Source organism: Aplidium turbinatum, chromosome 8, assembly GCF_918807975.1.
Source record: "Aplidium turbinatum chromosome 8, kaAplTurb1.1, whole genome shotgun sequence".
Classification (NCBI taxonomy): domain Eukaryota; kingdom Metazoa; phylum Chordata; class Ascidiacea; order Aplousobranchia; family Polyclinidae; genus Aplidium; species Aplidium turbinatum.
Window position 1 is genome coordinate 25,789,114 of NC_137479.1, and position 19,773 is coordinate 25,808,886.

Consider the following 19,773-nt stretch of genomic DNA (forward strand, 5'->3'; position numbering starts at 1 on the left):
TTTTTGCTCGCGACCCCTAAAAATCGACGAAATTACGATTTTTTTTCACTAGCTTTCGATTAGTTTTGTTTTTTCAATATTTAGCTACTAGCATGCAGTCCTCAAGCTAGCCCACTATACTAGGGCTAGGCCTATTTACGCAGAATCTAAAACTCAGTTAAAAATAATGTTTTGAACAGTTACATTAGTTTTAACAACTGCGTTATAAAATAAACGACTGAAAAGTACCACAGGATGCACTACTTTATGTAAAATTGGTATACTCTCTGCGACCCCTGATGTTCGTTACGCGACCCCCAGTTTGGGAAGTCCTGGTCTAGATATCCCTGGTTTCGCGCAGAGCAAGACTGTCAACCGTCTTTCAGATACCCACCAATTTTTAGCTTGTCCTGCGTTTTTTGGCTCGCAAAACATTTTAGGTAGTCACTAAACAGTAGGGCCACTAGTGGATTTCAAGGGGGTAAGACGTCACGCTATTCAAGGCTGTAACGCAGAGTAGGTTCGGAGGTACCATAGGTAGGCTATAAAGTACTAACCTAAACAGTTTATTTTTATTTAAAACCCAACTGCGGTATTTCATCACATTTAGAAACACAGTAACAATAATGCACTACAGTATTTTTAAACGATAAAGTACAGATAATTGAATTGCGCGTTGAGAAAAATGTACAGTGAGGACTAAAAAATTTCATCAAAGTAGAATATTTAAAGTTTACAACAAAGCAAGGTACGCGACACAATTCAATCCTGAAAACTCAGTTTGAACAAACTACACTGTAGGCTACAGTACACTGCAATACTACACTACGAGTGCACTGATCATAGTTAAATCAGCTGCGTTCGTTCAGCTTTATCAGTAGTCTACAATTACACTTCTTCGCAGCGTAAAACTACTGTACGCATCAGCATTGAAGGTGTGATCGATGACTCTTCAACTTGAGGTAAACGGTTCCTTGCATCAAGTCCTCAAAACTGCGAAGTGGCTCGTTCATTCTCGTAAACCAGTACAGCCGGTGATGGTTCGTTGACTACTGGTGAACTCGGGGCATCTTGTCTCTTTGAATCTGTTTCATGTAAAATACAAGCAGATAAAACCAAGCAACGCCACGGCATTTGTTAGACAGTTAGAGTAATATACCAAAAATTAAAAATGTTTTCGGCTATAATGTAGCCTACGTGTACAACTGTACCTTGTACAACATGGCCATTTCCTTTGCAATGTTTAGTTCATTCTTGTGCATTTCTTATTAGTTATTAGTCTACATTAATTAATGTATTACCAATCCGCCTCGATGGCTCAGTTGGTTAAGCGACCGCGCTTTTGTGCACGAAGACACCGCAATGTCAAGCAGCGCTGGTTTGGCTCTCATGGTGTGCGCTTAAGCAACGCGGTTTTAAAGACTCCATTCAATGGCTCCTAGTGGATGGAATATTCACAAACAAAAACACTTCAACAACAAGCAATGAGTTCACTCAGTCAATCTCGGTGTCTGCATCAGTGATTACAAGCCTTTACAAATATGCGAAACTGACAAGTTTCGCAAGTGTAAGTTATCTATGAAGCTTTCTCAGTCCGAAAATGAAACTTTAATCAGATGTTTTGACATGGAGTTCAAGGTAGGCCTACTTTTGGCTCGAGTGTAATAAAAATTCTACTTTCGTGCTGTTTTTCCGCAGTTGGTGTATCCATCCTGAAAGAGATATTTTACTTTTCCGAAGACCTTTTAGGTGTGAATAATATTGTTACTCGCTTGGTAACACGTTCCAATTGTTCTCCAACTCAGAACAAGTTAGGCTATACTGGCAGACTACCCCGAGATCCTATAGCTTTCTATTTAGGAAGATATTGTTAGTCATAAAACACGCTAAAAACAACGACGAGTTGCTGACCATATTGCTTTCGCATCTGATCGCTTTCTGCCTGGAGAAGCATTTTCTGGACCAGGAAATGCTCGCGTTTTATCTTCTCTTTCAACTTCTGGGGTCGATCGGGGATTAGGTAATCCAGCAATCTCTTCAAGAAGAAGACGACGTGCTAAAAATACATTTGATATTAAAATACGTATTTCGGTTTATGTATGTTGCAAACCAGCTTAGGATGCATTCTACAGAGTTGATTGACAGATTCAATTCAGCACGAAACGATATAAGGTGAATTTCATTTTACAATTTGGGCAGAGAAAGATTTCTTTTAGCACACTTTACCTCCATAACAATGACAAATGCAAATCTGGCAGCAAGAACGTGCCAGTACTGAAGCGTCAGTTCGTATTTGGGAACGGCTGTAGGTGGGGAGCGATAATCCCGATATCTGCAAACCCAAAGTCGTTTTATTGTCGTCAAGCAACGTTAGTGAACAGAGCATTGATTTGAACAAAGTCTTTGTAACATTAAATATACATAGCAACAAGCTAACAAAAGTTGTCGTTCAAACACCATTTCAACACTTTCAGAGGTTTAAGCAAACGTAAAAATAGCAACTTTAGTAGATTGCATGTGCACTTTGCAATTCTCTATCTTGCATGTGAAGTATAACCTGCTGTCAATCGACAGGACGGGTTTCCTTGCGTTAACAATAACAAACTTATACCAATCTCTGACCGCTGATTAAAATACAAAACGATAAAAGGCAAATATTTTATTAACAGATATTGATAAGAATGAGAGAACGGTACACAGTCTTTGACCACGAATGTTTTTGGTGTTTGCTGTTTAAAACAGCTTCAGCAATTGAGTTGTAAATTGGATAGCTGAGCAATGCATGGCTTTACCTGCATTCCGTTACAGTTTCTTCTGCGAATGGCTGGCTGTTGTCTGGCGAGCTTCGAATCGTGAAGTCACTGACGTTGAAGACTGACAGACTGTTGTTCACAAAGCCCTGTAAAAAATCGTTCACAAAATTCATCCCTGCCGGGACTCGAACCCGGAACCTCTGGATTAGAAGTCCAGCGCGCTAATCCATTGCGCCACAGAGACACGGTATTGAAAACTTCCTCAGTGATCCAAACAAATCAATCAATCGCGACATTGTAGTAACGTTAAATTTTCGTCAGTTCACTGATTAGTCGATCAAAAAAGGTCAATTTTCTGAGTTAAAACTGTGATAAAAATTCCTGAAAAACGCTTCCTATTAGTGAATGTGAATGCAACTTTGAAAGCTATCCAAATGTATCATCGAATATCGTGACCTTACGAGTATCGTACCAGGGCTCCAATCCCTCGCTATTTGCAGAATTGACAATATACACACAGATTGTGTCTATGTGGAATAGCTCGTCAAAAGGACGCCCCAAATACTCCAAACTTAGTGGATTACAAATAAAATGACCAACAGAGCTTACTACACATTTTTTGTGTAGTAAGCCCAAGCTGTGATCTCGAACGCGCAGGCGAAAGGGATATATTTGGTGTGATTCACAACCCAGGCTAAAAAGACGTACAAATGACAACAGAAAGAGTGGACAACTCACCACATAAGTCGAATCCCCAAATTGTAACGGAGCGTAGATGTAATAATAGACCAACTTTGGTATAGCATCCGAAGTGATGGCGATTGTGAAAGCCTGGAAAGATCAAAGCCAGTGTCATTAATTTTCTATCGCTTTTAGACACCGCTATAGACGTGAGCACAGGGGTGGATTTAGTTGATGGGGGACTCGGGGCACTTTTAGATCGGGGGGCCCCGTGCGAAATACCACTTCTACGTCTACAGTAGCATTAATCCAGCACTGCACTGCACAGCATTTTGCAGAAACTTCAAAGGCTGAAAAAAATATAACACAAAATTACATTTTTTCCACGTCGGAGGGCCCTTAAAAAGGGGGGTCCGTGCACAAATGCCTGCAGTTAGCATGCTTCCTTGATTACTTTTGCACTCCTTTTGTCACGTGTACTCCGCGAGGCAGTACTCTGTTTTATTCGTATCATTTCATTCTGGCAGGCTAGCGAACAACAGCTTCTTTTGTTCTAGTTCTAGTGTTGAGTTTAACAATCTTACGTTGTGTATTTTGTTGCAGAAATTGCGATTCGATTATTTTTCTTTTGTGAATACATTTAAGAAAAATAACCGTCTTTGTTCATGATCGAATCGCAATAGGATAAGGTTAATCTAAAGAAATTTGTGGAATGGTGGTGATAACATGCGCCTTTCCCAACTGTAATTTTGAAACAGCCGACGTGCCCGAAGCGGTTGCTTGTGTGGTGCTGCAAAGTCACACGTAGTCATGCTGATACGACGCGCAACGTTCCAGCGCCCGTAAACCTTGGTCCGAAGCTTATTCGACCTACTGTAGACATTGGAGTTTCTCCGGAAGAATGGAACGTGTTCACCAGAAGATGGAAGGCTTTCAAAGAAGGGTGTAGAATTTCTGATGAAGCAGCTTCAGCCCAGTTATTCCAATGTACCGGCCAAGCCCTAGGGGACAGCCTTCTCCAAGCTGACGCTGAAACAGTGAGTAAACCTGTAGATGACCTTTTGCTTGCAATGCGACAACTGGCCGTTATACCTGTCGCCACAGGGGTGTTACGGACAGAGTTTATGGCTATGCACCAAATGCGCGACGAAAAATTTCGCGCTTTTGCAGCTCGTGCTCGAGGAAAAGCGGATATATGTGCATTCACTACTAAATGTTCTTGCGGCCTGAAAGTCAGTTATACAGATCACATGATCCGAGACACACTACTCAGTGGAATTTCTGACAATGAGATTCGTCGCGACATGATGGGAATGGACAAAGTATTGTCGATTCCCATTAACGATATCATCGCCCTTGTCGAGAATAAAGAAATGGCTCGCAATGCGGTACCATCTCATGACGTTTCGGCAGTGTCGACTTTCAAGCGCAAGAAAAGCCAAAGCCCTATTCCAAGAGACCGTGGACACATCCAGGCAGCACCCTCCTCTCCCAATTGGTCTAAACAAACTCACTGCCCTAAATGCAATAGATTATTCAATCGTTACAGAGAAGGCCCCAGAGGTTGGAACACTACGCCTTACTCCCTTTGTCTCGAATGCTTTCGGTCATCTCGTCATAAAAACAAATGGGGCGCTCCTCCTAAAGATGCATCAGTCGGAGCACTCTGTGCAGCACCTACTGTACCTCAAATAGGCACATTTGCCTCAACACAAACTGACATCGTAGCCCGAGACCCAATGTGCTCAACAATTCGTGGTCCTCACCACACATTCCAAAAAGGGCATTGGACACCATCCCGCATGCGAGAACATCCCACAGTTCGGGTAGACATATCTATGGATGACTCATGTCATCATGGCAGTTACACTAGCGTGATAGCACAAGTAACAGCAATCGCAGATACTGGTGCCCAAATAAATGTATGGTCATTGAAGAACTTTGCGCAATCCGGCTTTGGACAAGAGACCCTTGTACCCGCACCAAACCTGATAGCTGCAAATCGCTCTACTATTTCCATTACAGGAGCATTTCGTGCGATCATTCGGGGTACAGCGCACGGCTGCAATGTTGAATGTCGGAGCATGATTTACATCAGTCAAGACGTTGACAAGTTATACTTATCTCATGACACACTATTGCATTTAGGTGCCCTATCCCCGAAGTTCCCAACTCTAGGGGAACATCAGATCAAGCAAGAAATGGCGCACAATCTTATCGAACCAGAAATCAACGTCGTCAGACTTGTTAACGGTGGCTGCACATTACCCAGCAAGCAACTGGAGTCGTGCACTTGCCCTCAACGTGGTGCAGTTCCAGCTCCCCCAACCAAGCTTCCGTTCCCGTGCACACCTGAAAACAAGGACAAGATGGCAAACTGGCTACTCCAGAGGTACGCCGCATCCACTTTCAACACTTGCCCGCACCGCGCGCTACATTGTATGGCTGGTCCTCCCATAGAAATACATGTTGACCCAAACGCGAAACCAGTGGCCGTTCATACACCAGCGTCTATCCCCTTGCATTGGCAAGAAAAAGTACACGCTGATCTCCTCCGCGACGAGGCTCTGGGAATTCTTGAAAAAGTCCCCCACGGCGAACCCACCACATGGTGTCATCGTATGGTTATCACACGCAAAAATGATGGCTCACCACGCCGTACTGTCGACCTTTCCCCCTTAAACAAATTCTGCCAGAGAGAAACCTTCGCCTCTGAAGCTCCATTCCAGCTATCCCGTCGTGTCCCCAGAAACACTTGGAAATCGGTGACTGACGCATGGAACGGCTATCACAGTGTTCCACTGCGTCCTTCTGATCGGCACCTCACAACTTTCATCACTCCCTTTGGAAGATGGCGCTACACTAGGGCACCGCAAGGATTCCTATCCTCTGGGGATGGCTACAATCGCCGTTTCAATACCATATTAACCGATTTTGTGCGAAAAGAACGCTGTGTCGACGACACAGTGTTCTATGATAGCGAACTGGAAGAACATTGGTGGCGAACCATAGAATTCCTCACTTTAGTGGGACGGGCTGGCATTGTCCTTAACCCTGACAAGTTTCAATTTGCCCAACGCACCGTAGATTTTGCTGGATTCCGTATCTCAGAAGAAATGGTCGAGCCCCTCCCTAAATACTTGCTCGCCATCCAAGAATTTCCAGTCCCGAATAATATCACAGACATACGCAGCTGGTTCGGATTAATCAACCAAGTAGGAAACTATGCTCAACTGCGTGACCTAATGGCACCGTTCAAGCCGTTCCTTAGCCCAAAGCATAAGTTCGAATGGTCACAGGAGCTGGATTCCGCATTTGCCGCCTCCAAATCGGCAATTGTTGACGCTATTCGCCATGGGGTAGAAATCTTTGACCCCTGCCGTCGAACATGTTTGCGCCCTGACTGGTCTAATAAAGGCATCGGATATTTCCTTCTCCAAAAACATTGCGTATGTGCTTCCACTATACCGGACTGCTGCTCATCAGGTTGGAAAGTGACTCTTGCAGGATCCCGATTCCTCTCATCGGCCGAACGACGTTATGCCCCCATAGAAGGCGAAGCCCTAGCAGTTGCGTGGGGCCTAGAACAGACAAAGTATTTTACGCGGCTGTGATAATTTGGTTATTGTAACGGATCATAAGCCATTGGTAAAAATATTCGGAGACCGTACGTTGGACGAAATCACTAACACTCGCCTGTTTCGTTTAAAACAGCGTACACTAATGTGGCGCTTTGATATCGCACACTTACCCGGCACAATCAACTGCGCAGCCGATGCTGCCTCACGTCATCCAGTATCATGCGATCTCAGTGCTGTAGCGTCGTGTGCAGAAAATAATGTAGCAGAAATGGCGCTGGTTACTACCATACAGGCAGATGCCGCCCATACCTTTTGCTTGCAATGGTCTGAAATCGTTCGGGAAACAGCCGCCGATCCAAACCTTAGCAAGTTAATGGTAGCTATTGAAACGGGATTCACCTTTCCCAACACCGGCGACATTCGCCCATATCTCCCCTATCGTGACGGGTTCTTTGTTGAAGACGACGTTATTCTATATCATGATCGTATTGTTGTACCACCATCGCTTAGGCCTAGAGTACTCTCAACGTTGCATGCTGGTCATCAAGGTGTGTCTGCCATGGAACGCCGGGCACGTGCTATAGTATTTTGGCCCGGTATGACTAATGATATCCATGCTATTCGTGATTCGTGTACATCATGTAATCGTAATGCTCCATCTCAAGCAGCTCCTCCCCCGACGCCATGTGATCCCCCAGCTACACCATTTGAGAAAATTTTTGCAGATTATTTTGACTATGGGGGCCGTCACTTTTTGGTCATTGGGGACAGATTCTCGGGGTGGTCGGATGTATTTGCCACGCCATCAGGATCGAGTGCCGCAGGAGCAGCTGCTTTGACTCAACTTTTGCGCTCGTACTTTGCCACGTTTGGTGTTCCTGAGGAAATATCTACAGATGGGGGTCCCGAATTTACTGCTGCCGTTACTGAACTCTTTCTTAAAAATTGGGGTGTGCAGCACCGCATATCGTCATCTTACTTCCCTCAATCTAATGGTCGAGCTGAGGTGGCTGTCAAAACTGTCAAACGCTTGCTCATGACTAATGTGAGTCCAAACGGAGACCTGAACAACGATTCCTTCTTACGTGCATTGTTACAGTTGCGTAACACACCTGATCCTGACTGTGATATCTCTCCAGCAGAGATCGTGTTCGGTCACCCTCTGCGCGACGCATTCGGTTTTGTAAACCGCCTAATCAAGTTCTCCAATCGTCACATTCGTCGTACATGGCGGGATACATGGAAGGCAAAGGAAGACGCCCTTCGCCTGCGAGCTGGTCGAACCGATAAGGCGCTGTCTCAGCATACTCGTCTTTTACGTACTTTACAATGTGGAAACCGCGTATTTATCCAAAACCAAAACGGTAACTATCCTCGAAAATGGGACAAAGTGGGAATGGTTGTCGAAACGTTGCCGCATGACAAATATGTAGTGAAAGTTGACGGGTCGGGCAGAATCACAAAACGGAATCGACGTTTCTTGCGAGTAATTCCATATACTAAAGCATGTGCCGATCCCATCCCTCCTCAACCAAACATCAATGCTCACCCACAGAGCCTCCCATCATCTTCTTTTGCCCAGCCTCCTGAAACGGACTACTGCCCTCCCCACCCTCCGCATCTCGAGGTAGGCCCTAGCCCAGAAATTGGAGAATCACCGATGTTGCCTCTCGATGCAGATCACAGTCCGCCTGCACTCTCCTGCCCCACACCAGCCTCAAGCCCGAAGCTTTGTGAGCCACAGCACTCACCTGAACCTCCAAAGCAGCCGCTACCTTTCGATTCAGTGGAACCAACCGAACCCACAAGTGGAGTCTCTCATATTGAAAAATCGCCTGTTTTGCGCCGTTCTACGCGGTCTCGACGGCCGGCATTGGATTTAGACGCATCCTCTGGTCAATGGGTAATCAAGGGTTCGAACTCGTAAGTCTACAGTTTCGCCTTACGAGCTGGGGGGGATGCACAAATGCCTGCAGTTAGCATGCTTCCTTGATTACTTTTGCACTCCTTTTGTCACGTGTACTCCGCGAGGCAGTACTCTGTTTTATTCGTATCATTTCATTCTGGCAGGCCAGCGAACAACAGCTTCTTTTGTTCTAGTTCTAGTGTTGAGTTTAACAATCTTACGTTGTGTATTTTGTTGCAGAAATTGCGATTCGATCATTTTTCTTTTGTTAATACATTTAAGAAAAATAACCGTCTTTGTTCAGTCCGGAGTAACTGCACCCTCTGCCCCCCTAAATCCGGGCCTGACTGAGGATGATAAAAATGATATCTAGAGCTCCTATATCTCTGACTTACATTAGTAACCACAGCCAGAGTTCCAATAAAATCCAAAAGAAAATACCAGGCTCCTATGTCTGAACATTTGTGAGCGAGAGGGCGTCTGAAAAGGAAGTGATTGTTAAAAAATTTGCAACAAATTATTGCACGATGAAACAAAGCATAAAAATAGACTTGAGTCTCAAAGTAATTTGTAAAATAGTGAATAAATAAGCAGAAATGGTACTTTCACTGCAATTTTCATTATAACTTCGTCCGCCCGATAGCTCAATTGGTTAGCGCGTCACTTCTGGAACGAAGAAACTTCAAGATCAAGCGGCGCTGGTTCGACTCTCGGGGTGTGCGCTTGAGCAACGCACGTTAAGGACTGCTCTCCATTTAGCGGCATCTAATGGATGGAATAGTTCCCCGGCAATAAGACTTCAACAATCGGAAGCTTCACTCTGTCAATCTCGGTGACCGGGCCTGCGTCAGTGATCCGAAGCCTCTACAAGTATGCAAAACTGCCAGGATTAAGCTCTGCAAGAAGCTTTCCCAGTCCGAGGATAAACATTCAAGCAATCAATCAAATCATGCAATCTCATAAATCTCAACAAATACAATGTAGGTAGGGTTAGTTTAGTTCGTGGGCCGATGCGTATTAGTTGAACCAATAAAGAACCACTAAAGTGATTGTGCGTTTTGGTATCTATTATGCCGCACTTCAGTTCAATTTTAATTTTCATTGTCGGAATGTGATAGAAACAATGTTAAAATATAATACCGTACATAAATAAAAGAAACAGGTAGCAAAACTAGTATAATTTAAAACGTGAATGCGATGAAGGTCTAAGAAATAAAAAGTACAATGAACAAAAACCAAAACCGTGTAGTAGGCTACTATAGCCAGCACACAAAAAATAATCGAAAAATGAAAGAGAATAATTACCTGTGCTCGCAAATGAACTTGTTGGCGTCTAGTCTGATCTCAACTACGTTGTTGATGAGGGCAAGCACAGGAGCCAATGGGAAAGCAGCTACGAACAACGTCACAAACCCGAACTGGATTACTGAAAAACCAGCAAGTAGGCTACTTTAATTCCTTCACTCAACATTAACACTTGTGGTAAGGTATGAATTACATGAAAAAGGTACAATAATCCTAGATTTTAGATCATCGCTATTACATTAGTTTCGGTCATAGATGCATAGCAGCATAGGCTAGCGTTGCATGGTCAAGCAGTGAAGTCGACTAGCTCTAAAGGTTTGGCAACAATCGCAAACAACAAGCGCACAGAAAATGTAATTTTTGACTTTATCAGCCTTAATACAGCTTCAAGTGAATTTACATTATGTGATAATCTTTTTTATACAACTTTTCACAATGCTAACCATCTTGAAACGAGTCACCAATGCTGTGCTTAAAGTACATTGAAATAACCTGCTTCTGAAAGAAAGCAAACAAAAATGCCTGGGAAATATTGTCTCAGAAATAAACAAAATAATCAAAAAGGTCTGTCCGTCTGGCTAGCTATATCTTTAATGTCATTAATGAGATAACTGCATTGTGTTCGGTACCACTGGCGGGGGAGGGGGAGAAAGGGACATCAATAACTTGAAAAGAAACTTTGGTCGTAAACTTCAATAAACGAAACATACAAACAACACAGTGGATGTACTGCGAGGGATGTAGAATGGTCATTTTTAACAGTATGATAAACGATTGAGAACGAGAGTGTGCTATTTTTATCGCTCCTATGTCGCACTACAAACAATCCAGTGATCAAATGATTTGCTGGCTGAAAAAGAGAGGAAAAAAGTTCAAATATAACTCACCCATTTCCAGATACTCGTGGAACAAATCTCTTCCTTCGGTAGAAATGAGATCGAAATCCTTCTCCCATCTAGTGTATTCGTTCTCTGGCGTCTGCTCTGTCGCCTTCCTTGATTTCCACTGCCTGTACATCATCATCAATTTTATCACTAATATCTTGGAGACTTTGGAAAATTTAGCTCAATCATTAAAATGTTTCTATTGGTACATGCATGGCCACCTAAAGATACGGCCTGATTTGTCACATTTTGCAGAAATTTCCAGGTTTTTCTAACTTTGGGCGAAAGTTTAAATAAATTTTTATAAAAATTAGATTTTTATGGTTTCTTTACTGTTTTCCCCAGATGACACAATAGGTTTTAACATCCTCACATGTTGAAAAACAAAGAAAATTTTAATTCGAAGATTTTAGTCAGACTGTTAATTTTTCAATAACAGGTTTTTCAGCGTTTTTCAACTTATTTCATATTCAGCGTTTTTCAACTTACTTTTTCTCATTTTCTATTGCTTCTCCAAGGCAACAAAAAAGTTTTATGTCCTTAGGAAACCGCAAAAAGTAAAAACATCTCAAAAAATCTCAGTCAAGCACTAGCAGTAGCTGTAATCAAAATCTGCAAAATGTGACAAATCAGGCCGCATCTCCAGGTGGCCATGGTACATGACTGTATAAGTGTATACATTGAAAACTCGATTTGTTTTATTTTATAAACAACCCTTACTTTAAAATGTGAATAGTAGATCCATTCAAATCAGTATGTTAGTATTTAGCTACATATAGCCTACGTTAGTCTTTCTGAGCTCCTGATACAACCAGCATTGATTGATTTTTGGTTGTAGTAAGTTGTAAAATTGACGAATTTATACCGCGCAAGTCATCTTAGAAGATACAAGGTGTGTCTGCACATATTCCAACCTGTATTTATTGATCACCCATGGCAAAACGAGCTCCAAAAAGTTATTCCAAAGCTGTTTTCCCAACATAATTATAATAAGCTGAAGTGACAGTTCGTACATGCAACCCCCGGCGTCGCACTGCGAGAAAAAGATTTTCGTGCTTAAAGGTTATACTTCTTAATTACAAAATGTGTAAACAAAAAACAACAAAAACCTGCACTTACACTGCGGCGCACCAACAATATTCAACATGACTTACATTCGTTCTATAAGGACTCAGACTTGGATTTATATGGACTTATTGAGTGTGTATGAAAAGAAATTATTTAAGTTATAAAAAAAAAATTTAGATTGAAAAATGAGACTCTCGTTTTTGCCTTGAAATGTAAATTATGGCTGCAGCAAACTCATAGTTGCAGTTTCAATAGCTCTTCTAGGTGTATTCAAGTGTCGTAATTTGCCAGTGAAATATGTAGTGAAGGTGTATCAATGAAAAGTCCATCAAATACCATCACAAAACTTTTTTTTTTTAACGATGTTTACTGTTTAATATCATGCAATTTTGAATGATTTAAAGCCATTGGTGCCTTGCACATCACGAGTATTGAGTTTTTCTTAAACTAGATCAATTTGTTCAATAAGAACGCATTTATATCATAAACCCATGTCATACCTCAAGTCTACACAGTTTAGCTTACTCACAAATATTAAAAATATTTTTAGCTTGAAAAAAAAATAAGCTCATTAGGTAATGAAAGTATTTTACCGCTTCCCATCTCCACTGGCCAAATAAATAGCTGTAGTCTGCGGGGTGACCGGCAAAAGAGGTTTTGAAGAAAGCAATGTAGAAAAGATAGGAATAAAAATTAACAAATTCAAAAGAAAACATCTTGAAAGTGAAGCTGTTATCGAACTCGATCTGCGTGCGGGGAAGTTCTGTAGATCCAACAAGTTTTTTATTAAATATAAGCTACAGCAGAACAAGCACGTTGCAATAATTGCATGAAGTGGGTCGAATTTCGCTGTGTTAGCCTGGTGTTAGTTAGTAAACGGGATGGTCGTAAATGATGACACGATCAGATATAAACTATTATTATAAATGAACTGAGGAGGAAATTGAGAATTTGGAACTAAAATTTGGGAGTTGAACTCATTCTTTCTCTCAAATTTACTTGTTTTAATTGCCAGTTTGTTATCATATACGTTGATTGTCAAACGTCTGTGATTTAATAAGTTTGTGAACGTTGAAACCACAACAAAAAGTGACACATAGCGTCAGACAACAATCAATCTGGATAGCTCAGTGCATGAACATCTGACTCAGTAAATAAACAAGACAGATCGAGCGACGCTGGTTCAAGACTCGGGATCTGTGCTCGAGCAAAGCAGTTCAAGAATAGCTCTGCATTTAGCCACATCAGGTGAATGGAACAATTCCCAGATTGCATCACTTCAAGTGATCGACCACTGACTCAGGCCTGGTTATCGAGATTGGCAGAGCGATATTTTCGCTTGTTAAAATTTTGCAGGTATGCGAATCTACCAGGGCAAAGTTAAGCGCGAGTCGAATCAATATGAAAAAACAAATTTTGCAGGAGTTTTCGAGGACGTTTTCTCTGTCCGAAAAGATTCCAACAATCGATCGCTCTTGTACAAACATACAATTTAATGATTGCTATTCTCTTACCTAAGTTAGTCAACCAAATGGCCACCTTTTCATAGACCTTTATAAAACAACAAAATCATTAGATTATTTTGATTAGACAGTATTGCAACTTATTCAACTTTTCATCATGTTCTTATGGTGATCAACACTGATATTTTACTTGACAATGTAGATATTAACAACCTGTTTTAGCCTGAGCTAGGAGTTCGCTATGGTAATAGCGAATTGAACTCGCAGCATCAGGTTAAAACAGGTCGTTACTATCTACGTTGTGAAGTAAGTAAGCTACAATCATGCTGCTAAAAGTGAAACTCTATCTATAGTGATATTTTAAACGGTAAAAATGTTTTGCTGCATGAGTTTAAATTACATGAAAATAGCAAAACTTGAGGATATTCAGTCGTGTTACTGTAAAGTGTGAATGTTGTGCAAGCAATCGCAACCACTTGGAAGCAAGAGTAATTTTATTTTTAACGTTGTTGCATAAGATGCAATGCATTAGTAGATCCCATGGGCAGAAAAAAATATATAAAAAATTAAGTAAAAAGGAAGGCAAGTTTTAACGCTCACCTTGTTCAATGCCATGATGAGCACTAAAGATATTACAGACGCAGTAATCGTTGTGAGCATAGACGGTGTAGCAATGCTCCCGATCGCTCCAAGTGACGAGAAATCAACAGAGGCGGCAAACACTGCATTGATCGCAAGGCGGTAGATAATGACAGCAAACACAGCCACAACAACAACTGCAACCTGGAACACAAATATGGAACCCAGTTAGCAAAGTCCATCTTTTTTGCATTGATTGAACGTTCACAATACATCAATACAAAATAAGATTTTTTCCCAGCTTGCAAGGGTTTTTTCAAAAGAGCATTAAGTTGAAATGAAGAAAACTAAAGCTACCTTAAACAACGTGTTTCGATTGACTGATTGCAGAAATTTTTATCTTGGGAATGAGAAAGCCTCTTTCACATTTCATTACACAAATCTACTGCTTTTAAGAAAACAGAATGGTGTGATATCTTACCCAAAATAAGACTGTGACCAGCGAAAATGCCGCTCTGGTGTACCGGTCTTTCGGGTGAAGGTAAGGTTCCATTTGGCCGGTGACTGGATTCAACCTCGACCGTTCTACAAGGACCTCGTACTCAGGCCGAACCAAGTCACGCTCTTCATCGTAGTCCACCAAGTCCCACTCGTAAGCAAGCCTAAACTGCGTTCGCTTCCAAAACTCGAGAAACATCGTTGCTGCGCAAAAAAAAGCGTTTGCAGATTTGACGTTGATTTACGAACGGAAAACGTCCACTGGATGTTACAAGAAATATCAACTGCACTACATGGCTGAACGACCGACAAAGACAGAAAATAGCTTCTCGGACATTCTTTCAGATATTTAAAGCTTCGGTTAGAAGCCGGTGTTGTCAACTTAAAAATTGTAAAAAAAAATTAACTGAATGTTCCTTCTTGTGATGTTCGTTGTATTAACGAATTGTATTTTCTACCTTGGGCAGCTATGCTTTTGCTGACTGCTAATTATAGACATAAAGACAGAGACATGTAATAATAGAACTTACCCCATAGTGACATGAACACTGCAAAGAAGATGGTAGACGAGTTGTCAAAAATGTAAGTAATCTGCAATAAAAAGTTTGTGGCGTCAGACCTTTGTGTCGAACTTACAATAGGTCAATTTTGTAGTGATTAGCTGTTTTTAAATTGAACATCTAATTCACGATATGAAAACAAAACTGCAATTGCAGGAGTTAAAACCGTGTTACAAAAGAAAGAAATTCAATGTCATTTTATCATAACACTTAAAGAATATAATCACCTGTGCAGCAGTGCATGATGATTTGAGCTTCCAGTATGTGCAAGTTTTATCGCACAAAGGACACATTGTAATATTGCCTGCGTAAGTTGGATAAGTTTCTTCGCAAACTTCTTGGCTGAAAAACATTTTATTCTTGTGTGCGCATTTCTAACAGGCTGTCAGATTAAACACAGGTGAGGTTTCAGTGATGAAGTAGAATGCTTCACACATAAAATCCTTTAAATGATTGAACCTCTGGCAATGTTTCACATGAACAATTACGATTACCAGTAGAGATTAGTCAAGAGTATACAAATTATTGTTTTCTACACAATTCAATAAAAGGTGATGCAGTTGAAAAGGTTTACATATTTAAAGTGATATTGTAAAGTGTAAACCATACTAAAAACATTTTGAGTCTCAGCTGTGACATTCAAGCTAAACCTAGAAACACTTTCCACATGCTCAATGCAAAAAATGCAAACATGAAACATCGAAGCTTGAGGAGCCTTGAATGAATACTACGCAATGTACTTCAAAGCTATTTACATTTGCCATCACATAAATTGAATTATGAGAAAAGAAACAAGACTTAAAAACTGATGAAGAGTGATGACATTTAAAGCATGCAATGCGCCTTACTTTAACTTTTGTAATGTTTTTAAAACAGTAAGTAAAAGTGATAACTGATGCCAAAAGTAGTCAAATCATCCGTACACAAATCCATGAAAAGCATTATCGAAACCTACTCATAGTTCACCTTCTTGCAAAATTAACAAACTGGGAGTTGATTATGACGTTATGTCTACTTACACGGGTGGGTAGGTCCACAAGCTAGCAATGCTGTATATGAAGCAAAGCAGACCAACAGCAGTCGGTATGAGCAACATCACTGTGTAGAAACCTAGCCAGGCAAAGTAGATGGCGACTTTGTCACCGAAGTAGTGTCTGGTAGGTGGCGCAACAGTGCAGTAGTGACGTCAACATCAGCAAGATCATGCAAACAACAATACATTCAGTGAGCACGCAAAAAAACAACAAGCTATCCAGCTGGTCGAATCCATTCTTGTTCATGATTCAACGTCTACAGACTTTGAATCAATGTAAAAAGAATCAAATTTGCTTGCTATAGTCCTATAGACCTATATATCCATTTAAAAAAGACTCAATTTTTTTTAGACAGAGATTTCTTGAAATCTTCTTGATTTCAATGTTGAAAGCAAAAGCAAAATCATTTACAAAACGGTCATGCAATTTTTTTTCCTACACTTTGAAAAACAATGGGCTACAACTGGTAAAACCGTGCCAAATGTATAAAATATAGATCTCCACCACATCAAAGTGTTGTGCTTTTCTATATCAGTTTCAAACAACCGCGGCAGACATTAAAGGATTGATTTAAAATAAATATGGTTTAACGTCAAAAACACACATGTTTAACTTGGTACGTCGATTATGATAGGACCATAAATTTTATCATTTGCAAACAGTAAGATTTTTTAAATTTTACAAACTAAACATCGTGTTGCCGCGGTGAGCCATGCACAACAATTTCTGCTTTAGCCTATCTTTTCTAAGCAGGACTGAGAAGCGATGGAGATGTCCATGTGCAGGTAACAACAACAAATGGTACAGGAGTGAATACCTTGCCACTTCAGAATGTGCAAGACAAACATGCTTTTACAACAACAAAGTGATACCTCATGGGGTTATGAAACACAGTGATGCAACCCCACATCAAAACCACTATTCCAACCATTGAGGGCAGCAGAAGCATTACCACGTAGAATTGAAGAAAGGCGAAATACAAAGTGTTTCTGTCACCCAAATATGCCCTGCATATCATCAGCATGTAACTATAATCACTGTTCGATTGACATAATAGAACGTAACTATCCTGAAAATTGTAATAAGGTTTTGCAGGAAACATCACTCAGTGTCACAAAAATTTGTTTAGCAAAACTGTAAATAACCACTACACGATCGCAAAGATGCTAATTTTTGTCAATTTTAACATTTGCATGTTTTGATTGAAAAGACTCGCACTTTTTCGAATAGTTCGGATAAACCTAACACTGTCAAGCATTTGTTCTGCTATGTGATATCTACTACTTTTGTGTCGTTAGATTTTGTTTTGATGCAGTTGTTTTGCGATTGGCGCAGTGATAAAACGCGATTGTGACTTTTCTCTCGGCGTAAAGCATTCTCAATTTGAGAAAGCTTCTTCGAAAACTCAACCCTTCAAAGTTATGTCATATAGGCCTACACTGGAAGTAGTTTTTCCATGTGTGCAGTATACTAGCTAGCAAAATGTTTTCTTTACATTTTTTACATGGATGAACAACTTCACGTTACATGAAATAAATACTTATTTGTTAGCTGGTATAGTATTTCTTTCCGCTATTACTATAGGGCTAAATGTACACGGCTTCAACGAGCATTGACACTACCCAGTACCCAGACCGCCACTTTACCTGGTCCAGATCTGGTAGAGATCTGGTCAAATCCGTACACGATCTGGTAAAGATCTGAACCAGTTGAAGTGGCTGTCTAGGTATGCATAAGGAAGGTATAAAATATATACAGTAGCATATGGATTGCAGATTGTAACCAATGCACACATTAGGAGTGCCTTTAAATGTAGGTTGCCCTCGACGCGTGCCTGTAAACAGGCTGAGAGTGTGCGATCGTCAATTGGGCCGTACCTGATTAAATCTAAAGGTTGGAACTTGTACCAGCGCCCCCATCTTGCCCATTCCCAGTAAAGCATTCGCCGCATGTTGTCGTGTTTGGTGAAGTTAGGATCACTGCTTGTATGAGGGCCCTAAAAATGTGATGTTATTTATGATAAAAGTAAAAAAAATCAAATGCAATGATGCAATACCTAGGTCAAAAATTTTCTTTAAAGCGAGGATCATTCAATGAAAAATCAATATTTACTATTTTTCATTCTTAGCCGAGAAACAACGTCGTTTCAAAGCTTCTGCAATCGAAAAGGAAAGGTGATCCTCGATCAGTGACAGCGGTATATTTGTCACGTTAATTCTATTCTAAAACCAACAACATATTGATGAGCAAAGATGGTGAGTAATGTTGTGCAATACTGTCATTCATATACGCACTAACATAACATGCACGACTTGTACAATATGCCTTCAATAGAAAGACAAACTTTCCGATGTTTCAGCATCTTCACACGTTAAAGCGATGTGAAAAAAGGAAACGTGATTAGGTGAGACGGCAGAATATCACAAGACCAATTCTCAAAGAATAGTTTTCATGGCATATAGCAGGGGTCACCAAACTTTTTTCTCTGAGGGCCGGATTACTGCGAGATTAACAGCTGCGGGCCGGATGCAAATTGCGAAAAGATATACAACTATTTAGAATCTCCATTGACTTGAAATGAGCACAATAAATAACAAAGTCAGCGGTGGAATAGCACAGTTGTGATGAAAATCGAAAGGTTGCTGGAAAAGTTATCCCCTACTGTGATACACTGCAGGCAGGCGCGAATCTAAGAGTTTTTTTCGGGGGGGGGTCAGAAAATTTAAAAATCAATTAAAAAGAAAGAAAAAGCTAAACAGATATGAACAATGATACTACGACATATACGATATGCTAGAAAATAGACATTAAATCAACCATTTTCATCAATTGTGATGCCGAGGGACTAATATCAGCTGTTTAGAAGCATATCAAACCATTTGATGCGGAAACATACAATTTTTCACAAAATTTCGGGGGGGGGCCCGGGCCCCCTGGGCCCCCCCCATAAATCCGCGCCTGACTGCAGGGCATCGTACTCTTGAAAAAACATTACATCTTTCCAAATTTGGCCTAGGCTGTCCCCATTTTGTGGTGGCCTAATGATAAAAGAAACATAAGAAGAAACAATATGGAAAAATCATTAGCAGGTTGCGTGTAGCTCAACAGCAACGTCAGTACTTTACAAAACGTTTGGTAACTTTTTTCCTTAACAGTTGTGTAGTGCAGCTGTTATTTTCGCAGCACGTGGCGGGCCGGGTTCCGGCCCGCGGGCCGTAGTTTGGTGACCCCTGGCATATAGAAAAAACGCTGATTGACAAAAACATTGCTGATACACAGTTAAGTTACACGGATACGGAAGTTAGTGCCAGCCAGATGGCAAATCAGTCGCTATTGAACGTCTGCAAACGTTGAACCAATGTAAAAAGCGACTGATTTGCTATCTTGAAGTACACTGTGAGGTCAACACGATACGCTGTACAACAGTAAGCGTTTTGTTTATTTCATCATGGTCTAGGAAATAATACAACATGTCCAAAATG

At 40.9% G+C, this 19,773-nt stretch overlaps 1 protein-coding gene and 1 non-coding gene across 5 annotated transcripts in view; both read right to left on the reverse strand.

The window, feature by feature from the left end:
* Positions 1-339: 339 nt before the first annotated feature.
* Positions 340-19,773, reverse strand: part of LOC145775163 (anoctamin-5-like) — a 30,031-nt gene continuing 10,597 nt past the window's right edge. For 2 of the 4 annotated variants that reach the window (XM_082586397.1, XM_082586396.1), the window contains exons 6-22: positions 18,169-18,287; positions 16,277-16,411; positions 15,485-15,599; positions 15,228-15,288; positions 14,681-14,901; positions 14,221-14,403; positions 13,672-13,708; positions 12,751-12,920; positions 12,004-12,122; positions 11,093-11,214; positions 10,206-10,326; positions 9,296-9,380; positions 3,471-3,563; positions 2,772-2,878; positions 2,206-2,311; positions 1,891-2,035; positions 346-1,064 (exon numbers count right to left, since the gene is read on the reverse strand). In XM_082586397.1, coding sequence (XP_082442523.1) covers positions 967-1,064; positions 1,891-2,035; positions 2,206-2,311; positions 2,772-2,878; positions 3,471-3,563; positions 9,296-9,380; positions 10,206-10,326; positions 11,093-11,214; positions 12,004-12,122; positions 12,751-12,920; positions 13,672-13,708; positions 14,221-14,403; positions 14,681-14,901; positions 15,228-15,288; positions 15,485-15,599; positions 16,277-16,411; positions 18,169-18,287 — 2,037 coding nt within the window. In that variant the 3' untranslated portion in view covers positions 346-966. Of the gene's footprint in view, positions 1,065-1,890; positions 2,036-2,205; positions 2,312-2,771; positions 2,879-3,470; positions 3,564-9,295; positions 9,381-10,205; positions 10,327-11,092; positions 11,215-12,003; positions 12,123-12,750; positions 12,921-13,671; positions 13,709-14,220; positions 14,404-14,680; positions 14,902-15,227; positions 15,289-15,484; positions 15,600-16,276; positions 16,412-18,168; positions 18,288-19,773 lie in introns of all 4 variants that reach the window. The other 2 variants (XM_082586394.1, XM_082586395.1) reach the window with 2 other exon arrangements.
* Positions 2,903-2,976, reverse strand: Trnar-ucu (transfer RNA arginine (anticodon UCU)). The gene has a single exon. It is a non-coding gene; the product is annotated as a tRNA-Arg (tRNA).